The sequence below is a fragment of the Fragaria vesca genome, linkage group LG2 (assembly GCF_000184155.1).
Source record: "Fragaria vesca subsp. vesca linkage group LG2, FraVesHawaii_1.0, whole genome shotgun sequence".
Taxonomy (NCBI): Eukaryota; Viridiplantae; Streptophyta; class Magnoliopsida; order Rosales; family Rosaceae; genus Fragaria; species Fragaria vesca.
Genome location: NC_020492.1, coordinates 13,653,323 through 13,664,238, shown reverse-complemented (window position 1 = coordinate 13,664,238; position 10,916 = coordinate 13,653,323). Strand labels below are relative to the sequence as shown.

The window sequence follows — 10,916 nt, the reverse complement described above, 5'->3', positions numbered from 1 at the left end:
GAGAGAGAGAGGTATAAACTGTAAGGAGGGCTAATTTGGTCATTTTACGCAAACTCTCGCTGACAACTCAGCGCATGACGTCATGGTAAGAAGGGCAATTCAAAAATTGGACTAAACTGATGTGAAATAGAACTTCAACAACGTTATTAAAAAAAAGATATGGGACCAAACTGATTATTGACCTAAAGTACGAGGGGGCAAATTGAATTTAATCTTTTTTTTATAACAGAATTTCCTGAAAACAGAACAGTAAGTAGGAGATGGCAATCAATACCTGAACCATTAATCTCGTTTTTATCACATCAAGAGGAGTAGTTATAGCTCCAGTTATTGCACCTGCAAGTTAGTGAGAGTAGATTGAAGTGCTTTTCATTATAGGATACATTGTCTATGCATAATTCACCTAGTGCATGAGAGTTACTCATTTATTCTTTAAACAATCAAGCTTGCATGTACAGGTTCAACTCCAGAGAGAAAACCCATCCCTTTGAAAATTGACAATAATTAAATGGGAAGCCATTTCTCAGTCAGATTTAAAACTGAAGTATACCATCATAGATAGTTAGATACTACATTCTTAAGATGAACATCCTAAAGTGCAATGAGGCTTTTGCAATGATATTTTCTTTTATACAAATGCTGACTGAAGCTTATGCTCCACACGTTATAGAATACAAGCAACCTATAAAGTAAAGACCGCTTGACTCTAGAGGGGCACCTGCAGTGCACTTATTAGATTGACGGATCCCAACTTGGTCCATTTTGGTCTAATTTGGAAGCTGTACTGTAGATAAACAAATCACCGCACTCACTACGAACACCTAAATAACGTCCTTGGACAATAATCAAAGCTCAGGGATAGAAGAATTCATACTAGCATTCTTTACATCATAAGATCTTGACTAAGAACTTCTTCACTTTCTTTTACTTTTTAAAATGTTTGTTTCTATAGTTATCGAAAAAAACACCTCAAAAGTTTGGATTTGAACCAAGGACAAGTAGTTATATATACATAGTAGCTATCCACATTGACTCTGTAGCCATTTTTTGGTGGTGAAAAATGAGTTTCTAGATGAGGACCAGACATAGGTTCAATCACAGATACTTCAGTGTAAAGACAACAGTGTAAGGACTTGGGATATATAATACTCAATTTTGTGTACATTGTTCATGCCATTAGACGGCCTAACTATGTTTTTGCGTTTAAGATGCATCCTGGAGGTGGGTCAACATTTACAAATAGGTACAAGTGTGTATACACACACACACACTCAAACACACAGAGGGAGGTTCCAGACAGCACTTAAACTAGAAATTTGAGGATGTCTATTATTTCAGCTTGTAGTTAATAGTCTAAATCACTCATTCTGTAGTACATATACGCATATGAATCCTACAAAAAACTAGCTAAATCGGAAAACATTTGACCATTCAATTAACACCATATTAATTCTTATTTATCCAACCTGCTACATTTGTTTGCACAATTTCAATGAACAAATGATTAAAGATTTGGTTGATTATTGAAATTGTTGTAGGTCCTATACTATTGAAATTTTTTTAAATATCCTCAAATTTTAAAAGGAGGTCCTCTATAGATCGGGCTTTATCTATAAAAGTATGCATAACCTTCACACCTACTCAGATACACATATTATTATACTATATATCATATACTAATGGAACTAACAGGAAAAAACAAACACCTCGCAGGGTGAAAACAAAAGCCATCAAGCCAAAAGTCAGAAATTAGTTTGAATGTTAAGTTACCAGCAAAAGCACCAACCATAGCAACCTCAGGGTCGTTCAGATCTCTTCGTGCCTACAGGGAAGCAAGAATAGTTAGTTTTTGAAGAGACACATCCACATATCCAGTGCAGATCAAATAACAAAATATACTATTCTGACAGAAAACATGAAGTTGCAGAAAGCTCTTCCTTCCAGCAGCTTCCCAATATATTCTACTTATGGTTTAACATGATTAACATTTCCAAATGGAAAATGGTCTTTCTTTTTAAGCAAGGACACATTTTTGTTGTTTTGAAACTGTTAATTCAACTACCTGTGCAGATTAGATCATATAATTGAACCCTGTAATTTGGACAAGACCCTATTCTGGTAATTATAGCCTTATAGTTTGTTAATGATTGCAATGAGGCATAAACAACACAGTTCGATCATCTAAATGGATTGAAACACCATCTTTTTATTACACGGGAGTTTAGCATAGTCAATTTACAAGTACATAGAGAAACTCGTGGCCTGTATGAACAGAAATATGACTAACAGTGTTTCTGCCAGCTAAAGGGAAATCTGATTTTGGACCAAATTGCAATATTTAATAAATTATAATGGTATAAATGCAAAAGTTGAAACAATATGGATCCTAGTAGAACCAGGTCCAGCTTCTGTGTACAACAAGTAATTGTTTATACATCGTTTTTACAACCACACAACCACAGGCATTTATGTGCGTATGGATTATTTATTTATTTATTTTTATATATTTATTTGATGAAAAAAAAAAAGTGTGTAGGGATTAGTTTCAGATGAAGATTGAATAGCAAACTAAAGCAAAAGCTTGGCAGCCTTGTAGGTGGCAGCCAATGGATTGTAATTGTGAGCGAACATAAATAACGTTTTTCAGTTAATGAATATAAGGTTTTTCTTTCAATGGAGAGCTTTGTTCTGGTTTTAAAATTTCCTTGAATATTTGCCTTAAAAATGATATAAATATGTCGTCTCTTACCGCTAGTTTAAATCCTATTCGAAGTTGCTCATAGATGCAAAACTGAACTGCATCAAATGGTAAATCTCGCAATAGGAATGATCCGTACCCCTGCAATCTCGAAAGAGGATCAAGGCATGAGAACTGAAAACAGTTCACACACTAATAAATCTAACATTCACATTTAAAATACATCTACAGAAAAATGAAGAAAGTTAGACCTCTATTTCAAAATAAGTGAGCTAGTGTTTTTCTCTGAGGGTTATTTGCTATGTTGTACTAAACCAACCGCAGATTGGAGACTCAGTAGGAAAAATTAAAAATGGAGAAAGGTGAACGTGATGTACCGTGTAAAGACCTTTGAAACCCTCCTTAGCAATAATAAGGCGAACAGCATCTGGGGCAGAAGCAAACTGCGCAGTTTGCATCCTTTGCTTGACAACCTGGGAATAGAAAACTTGGTAACAGGAAGAAAAAGAATACAATAACATGTAGTAATAAAAAATTAAAAAATTCAGATTAACTACCTCTGTTGGCACCCGTACAATAGAAGAAGCAGCACCTCCAATAGCACCTGCAGTCTGATTGATGTCAGAATACCTGTTAAAATAACAATGGCCTGATCTTGTACACTGAATGTTATACTTTTCCCTACCATCAACCGTTACTATTACAATGAGAAGTGGATGTTAAGTGACACCAGATAGTTATACTACAAAACCATCAGTCTACTTCAGCAAATATTATAATCTTTATTACTACAATAGAAACAAAAAGTGATAATCAGGTAAATGATAAATTAATCTATTTTGTAACTCACTAATAATAAAATTTCCTCACACATGATGTCACAAGATCCCAATAAAGAATGGGAAGAAAAGAAGATAATATAAGAAGCATGACGATGGAAGTGAAACACTAGGAAATAGCATAGTTATGAGCTTGTAACTGTTCCAATATATAACAAGCATTTTGCATAGCATCTTAATTTGTCAGTCATCATATATGGAAAACTAGGTAACATACCAGATGAGCTAAAGCACTGAGATTTTCTGGGAGAGACTTCAGCAATTTCTGCTTTGTAGGTTCATAGACACCAACAAATATAGCAGAAGCCCTGTGAGGAAAAGGAAATCTGTCAGCCACATGACACTGAATAAGAAAACTTGAGCAAGTAAAAATTTAGTGAGAAAAAATCTGCATTCTTCCTGTATAGAATTGTTCTGAGTTTAAATCTAGATGCTCTTACAATAGAAAAGGTACTGTTATCTATTGCATCTAAAAGATCAGCACTTTCTTCCCCTACTGGGATGCTGGCTTATTTACTTGGAAAAGTTCATATATTTATATTTAATAATGAAAATGATTGATATATGAGAAACAACTGAACAAAATTTTATGCAAACTCATTTTCAATTTCAATGCTATTTTTGTTAGTGTCAAGAGGACTGAGGAAAACTGCTGAGCAAACAACAAAATCAGAGAACTTTGTTGTGCCAAGCTATAAAACGGTGAATAATCAAATATCACTTTTTAAGTCAGAAAAAAGTTTATGGACAAGACTAGACCCTCCATCGACCTGTTTGCAAGAAAAAGTTCCACAGAAATGACGTAAAATGAAACAGGAAAAAACACAAAAACCAAAGACAAGAATGCACCAGGAAAGAAGGAACAATCCCATAAAAATATCGTTACATAAATGTTCACAAATTTCTATTTATTTTATGTGGATTAGTTTAAATGAACTTTAAAGTAAAATAACTCATCTCCAAGAAAAGGTTATAGCTGACTCCCGAACTGAAATGAATTACCTAGTAGCAGAATTTGATACATGTATCAACGCATCTAAAGCTTTATTAGTTATTTGCTCAAAAGCTTGAAGATGACAAAAAATTCGATGTCAAAGGAATATAGCTGGTTTCCAAAATGAATTCACGTGTTGCATAACTTGATACTAATTCATATAAGTGATCAAATATTGTTTAACATAAGTTATCTGAGCACTACACTCAAAACGATTGGCAATGAGTGGAGAGACTTCTAGATTTTTTTGCAGGGTTGTCAGATACACTTCACATTATCAACAAACGTCCCTTCACGTGTGCGATTTATCATATTGGGTGACTTGGACCACACGAAGGCCTTCAGTCATTCAAATGCGGGATAATATGCTCTGATACCAATAATTACACCTGAGCATCACCCTAAAACGGGTTGGCAATGAGTGGAGAGGCCCAAATCCTAATAAACTCTTTACCAATGTAGCATTTTTCAAATGTGGACACACTAAAACACCAAAATATGCAAACCTCCATGAACATATACGCAAGATGCCTGTCTAATAACCCTGGACCTCCTCCCATTTTCAAATCTCAACGAAAGAAGGGAGAAAAAAAATCTACTTACGGTAAAACACCAGCAAGGTTTCCAGCCAATCCCGAATACAGACCCTTCAACATGATCTTTCCCCCAGCATGAGCAACCTAAAAGTGGAAGCAACAGAAAATGGCAACAGCTTAAAAAAAGCAACCAAATGCATCATACCACCCAAAACACAGCCCATATAATCAAAGTGGTCGATATAGTAGCACATGCCTGTAATCGAGTTTTTATAGTGTCAATTGGGTACAATGCGGCTTCCACAACAACACCAGCAGCACCACCAGCTATGATACTATCTGCAACAGAACCAAACAAGCTGATTCATATTTTCCGTTGTGATCATACGAAAAGTGGAAATGTTAATGGGTACCTACCGCAGAAAACACCCAAGAAATCGAATGGAGAGTCATTTGGGTCTTTACTCGTTTTGCAGGTTATCACATCTGCAGTAAGTTAAGACGATCGGGTTCGGTAATTGAACGACAGGCGCAATGAAACATGACAAGGGATTAAGAAAGAGTTACCGGGTGGATGCGGCTGACAAGATTTCGGTTGCATTAAAGCCGGTGCAGGATTTTCAACTCCTGAGGTTTCGAGCTACTCCGTGTCTTTCGAAATAAACACCACTCCCTTCACTTCACTAGTCCGCTTCTGCTTTTCGTTTTTCGTTTACATAAGAGCAAGTTCACCGTTAGGTTAGATTTAAAACAGGGACCTGTGTCACTATGATTATACAGCAGCTTTTACAGAAATGTGAGATCGCTGAGCGGTGATCGTTTATTGAGTTTAGAAAAACGTTTTTTAAGTATGAATAATAGTTTTAGAATAATAGTTTTAACCTAATTATATAATAAAATGAAAGTGAATTTACGATAATCTAAATATTAAAGTTACAATGAAATAAACACTATGGCATATGATGCATGAAAATATTAAATTTATTCCAAACCTAGAATAAACAGTACCCAAACAATTTCGTAATTATTTATGGCCTATCGTAATTTATTGTTTATATCATTTTCTGATTTTTTTTCCATAATTTTCAAAATAGGTAAATAAAGATATTGGCTATTAAATATTAGCCTTTAGATTCAAAATATAATTAAAAACAATGGTCCAGATTAAATTCTTTGAATAGGACATGTGCCTTTTTGACGTGTGTGAGGGGCTAAATATAAACTAAGCACAAAATGACAAAAACGTGGTGAGCATGCTGCTTTGTTTGGAAGACATCAGTTCGTGTTCTTCGCTCGAGTAAAGACAGCGAGAATTCTCCTTCACATGGGTTGCTGACAACAGCCACGCTTGGCTTTTGGCTGAGTTGGAACAATTCAACCTGGGTTGGATTTCTCATCTAGCATGGGTTAGTTCTCTCCTTAGAGCAAGTCCACCCATTGAAAAAAATTCAACCTGGATTGGTTGACACCTAGGCAATCCAACCTAAGAGAAAAAACTCATCTTCCACCCACAAGTGGGATATCTCCCCAATTCAACCCAAGTTACATCTTAAAGGAACAATCTGACCCAGGTTGGAGGAGTAATCCAGCTTAGGTTACTTGCGCCACCTCAGCCCAACCCACAACGTGAGTGACATCAATCTTGGCTCCTCTAGTCCTCTCCATCATCCCACGCCACATATTGTCGCGTGAAGCACACAAGTCTTCTTTAGTGGGTATGAGTGCCACATGAAGACCACCTTCACCTTTGTGGAGGAAACATTAAAGAGAGTGGGCCCCCACTAACCTCTTTGACCGTTTATTATGCAAATATAACCATGCTTTAAATTTTTTTGATTGAGCAAATCACTGGAAAAAAAATTATAGCAATAAAGAAAATATGAAAAATAAATAAATAAATAAATAAGTAAAAAATCATATTGTATGAATTCTGTATTAATACTTGTCACTCTTTTTCATTCCACAAACCAAAAAAAGAATTCCGTAGTTATAGCTAATTATTTATATCCCTAGCCAATTTAGATTGTGTATTCTATGTTTGTGAGCTTTTCATTAGAAAGTTAAAAATAAAAGTAGACTAGACTTGTTAAATGTTATGGAATAAAAAATAATAATTTCAATATGTCATATAATTTATATAAATTATATCCATTTACAACTAAAATCATTATTCACACTAAAAAAACGTTAACAGTCATTGCCACGTGGCAGCAATCTGACAATTCTAACGGGTGAAAATTACTGCTCAGTCACAGTAACCCAAAGTAACTTATGTCACTGTATTCAATCTAACCCAACGTGTGAACTTGCTCTTAAAAGTCTAATCTGCGCTAAAATGTGAGAAAACTCATTCAATGGGTGGATTAAAGTTTTTTTGGTTATGGGTTGGATTGTCTATGTGGCATCTAACCTGGGTTGGATTTTCAGCATAGGGTGAACAAGCTCTAAAGGCGGCCTACTCATCTTAGACCCTTTACTTTTGCTGATGTGGCACTTAACCGCCAAAAGCATTGGGTGAGATAAAAACTGACGTGAACAACCAAAAATGTCCCCACAATTCACAACCAAATAATATCTCAGGTTAAATCGAGTCTCTCTAAAAGAAATGGTAAAATTGAATCAAAATCGAAATGTAGATTATTGAATTCGTACACTTATTCAGATGTCAGCAACATGAGAGAGAGAATAAAGGAGGGAATGGTAAGAGAGAGAGAGAGGAGGAAATCTCATTCAGAACCCAACAACATCGGTAGGTTTTGGGTAGAGAGAGTTACCGGGAGGTTTTGAGTCGCGAAAATCCATTATCATTATCAATAGTCGCTAGGAAGAAGCAAGTGAATTTATTTAGTTTGGTTCATCGGAATATTTAGCATAAAAGACCCAAATCTGTTTCTGAATACCTTACTATACATCTACATCTAGTATCGTCTATTGTTTAAATTTTGAGATTATTGGACGAAGAGGGGGCAATATCGATTGTTATTATGTTGTTCCTAGAAATTGATTATGAAGTTGTGTAAACTAGGTTTGAGAGGGATGAAAGTGGTCTGGGAAGCGGTATGAATGATTTAGATGAAGGGACAAGTTTGCTTCAAACTAAGTCAGAATACTTTATATTCTAGTTAAAGAAGAGGAAGAAAGCGAGAGTCCAAAGGGAGATGATTTAGATAAAGTCATAGAATTTAATGGGTTGCCGTACAAGGACCTTTCAATGTGTGATCTAAGAAATGTGGGGTTTGATAGTCTCGTTGTGTGGACAGATTCTACCTATACTATTCAATTAATAAGGGTTTCAGCATTAGGAAGCATACACTGGACAAAGCTCGGATTCACATCGAGTTATTAGAAGAAAATTGTGTTGCTCAAGGCAAAGTGAGCAGGACACAAGTCAATGCAAATCAGGAGGGATGATAGTACGAGACATATTCAAGTGGGATGACCAAATGAGTGTAGGGCCAAAAAGGAACGTCAGAGTTTCAAGAATTAGGTGTCGCGCCGGGAGACTTTTTTTTGTGTCCTCATTTATCACATAACACAACCATCATGTTACCTGTTTGCGGCATAGGCAGTTTATGAGGTCTAATTGTGTTGTTAGGGACCATGACGTGCTCGTTACCGGACGTTCAATTAAAACCCTTTTTTTTTATCAGAATGTAGTATTGGCAAATACGATTCGGTCAATCCGGGAACTTAAATGACGTTCCTGCAATCACGGTTACACTAAAATTAGTAAAACAATATAAACAACTAATTACAAAGTAACTGCCGGGGGGGGGATAAAGAGTCGTGGTTTTACTATAGTTCTAAAAAACAAAAAATAAACTTATATACAAGTGATCGATTCATTCAACACTTCAACTAAAGAGAAACTCAAATTCCGACCACACATTAAGAATCACGTTTCAACCCTAACAAGCTGATAACATTACAACGCAAAGGATTAGAAACAATTTCAAAACACAAGCATACGATGTCATGCATTTGATCTATTCCACTTACTTATCCCTAGCACAGAACGTCTAGAATTAGGATATCTCATGCAAGGTTGCTATCAATACTACGAGTATCTGTCTACACTTAACACGAGTCCTTAATATCTATATAACTATTGAGATTGAGCACAATCATATCATGAACATCATGAAACATAATCATGTAGCATATGTTTCTAGCCATTTTGACATAGCTTCCACCACTAGTGTTCTACACTTACCTACGAGGCTTAGTATAAATCATGACATTAGTTAGCATGCATTTTAACATGGTTAATCAAACATAAACACATACTTTCTAACTTATGAATCGATAAGATCATATTGCTAACATATCATAAACAAAACCTCAACATGTTTTACTAAAATTCTGAATTTACTAACACCATAACAATCGAAACACCATCCGAATCCAATGTTTAAAATCGAAATCATATTTATGAAATTGTAAAGGAGAACTAAACAAAGCAGAGACATCGATTACACTTTTTCTTGATCTTCAAGAAGCTTAATGACGACCAAAACGTGCTTCCGGCTTCAAGACTTCAACCTCCAATGGTGTTGCACTTGTGGAACGTCCTCCAAGGCTTAGGCAGAGGGGAAAGAACTCGGCAAAGGAGAGAGAAGGGCTACTCAGCAAGGCTTGGTGTTTCTCTGATTTTCACGTGAATGAATGATGATTTTTGTGAAGTAGAGTAGCCTTTATATAGAGGATAGGACGCCTCCAAGGATTTCTCACGTCCCTTGATTCTTTTTTGATCCAATGGTCACACTTTAATGCACACAATTCTGATATTTATCCCTTGAGAACTCTCTTAGAACTTCATTTGAAATTAGGATTATGATGTAGTCCTTGCTCATTAGGAGCCCCACCCGAGGACGAAACCAGATGCTAAAACCGATCAAGTGGAGCAATCAGAACTGGATGATTTCAAGGGTGTAGACAGTTGCGTCGATCGAGCGGCGAGGTCGATCTAGCAGCGGCGAAGTCGATCGACATCGTGTGGTGGAGAGAGAGAGAGAGAGAGAGAGAGAGAGAGATGGCAAAGTGTGTAATTCTGTTTGTAAATTTGTATATTTTGGTCATTTTATGATGAAAATTGCATCTGCATATTAACTTTAGACATGCGGTCTTTATTTTTGTAAATCTTTTAAAATGTGAGTTTTTAATGTTCTGCTACTGGTTACAGCAGTGAGATGTCATTGCCTCATCCTTTTGTGGCTATATGGACCTGGCTACGAGCACCTGTATTGTAGGGATTCGGCCTACAGAAGATGCACACACATTTTGAATCACAACACAATAATAGCAGGTTTTTACGCGTTCTATCATATTCCAACCACTCCTAAATTCGTTTTCAGTTTCACCCAGAATGGAAGTCTTGCACTCTCACAAAATCCGGGTCCATATTTATCTGTAAAAGAAAAGAAAGCACAACACGGCTCCTAACTTTGACTCTGCTCTCTTGACATTCATCTCTCTGTTTACTTTTCACGTTTACCTTATTTAGAATTGGTCAATCCTTCTTGGGATTCTAAAAGATCTCCTCTGACTCAGAATCTCCAACCCAAGATTCCAAATTTCCTGCTGCTTCGTCTCCCATTTGGGTTTTAGCTTGCTCTTCTCCCACAGCTATTCAGATTTGCTCAAACTTTCTTGGTTTGGTTTGTAGGCAGATAGAACCAAGCAAAAGTCAGTTTTTGGACTTTTTTCTTGGAAAATAATATTTCTGGGGTTGTTTTTTCTCCTCATACGACCCCACCCCGACTATATAACTGGCGCAGACGATTCTGGGTTCTGTTTGTTTCTTTGACTAGGGCCAAAGGTGATTCTTTTTTCTTTCTTTTATTCTAAAG

The 10,916-nt window shown here is 36.2% G+C and overlaps 1 protein-coding gene across 1 annotated transcript in view; it reads right to left on the bottom strand.

Annotated features, from left to right (window-relative positions):
* LOC101308039 (S-adenosylmethionine mitochondrial carrier protein-like) overlaps positions 1-5,857 on the bottom strand; it is a 7,398-nt gene extending 1,541 nt beyond the window's left edge. The window contains exons 1-10 of the mRNA XM_004290432.1: positions 5,635-5,857; positions 5,485-5,553; positions 5,324-5,406; positions 5,135-5,211; positions 3,755-3,845; positions 3,256-3,309; positions 3,076-3,171; positions 2,750-2,839; positions 1,771-1,822; positions 275-336 (exon numbers count right to left, since the gene is read on the bottom strand). Coding sequence (XP_004290480.1) covers positions 275-336; positions 1,771-1,822; positions 2,750-2,839; positions 3,076-3,171; positions 3,256-3,309; positions 3,755-3,845; positions 5,135-5,211; positions 5,324-5,406; positions 5,485-5,553; positions 5,635-5,668 — 708 coding nt within the window. The 5' untranslated portion in view covers positions 5,669-5,857. The remainder of the gene's footprint in view (positions 1-274; positions 337-1,770; positions 1,823-2,749; positions 2,840-3,075; positions 3,172-3,255; positions 3,310-3,754; positions 3,846-5,134; positions 5,212-5,323; positions 5,407-5,484; positions 5,554-5,634) is intronic.
* Positions 5,858-10,916: the final 5,059 nt, after the last annotated feature.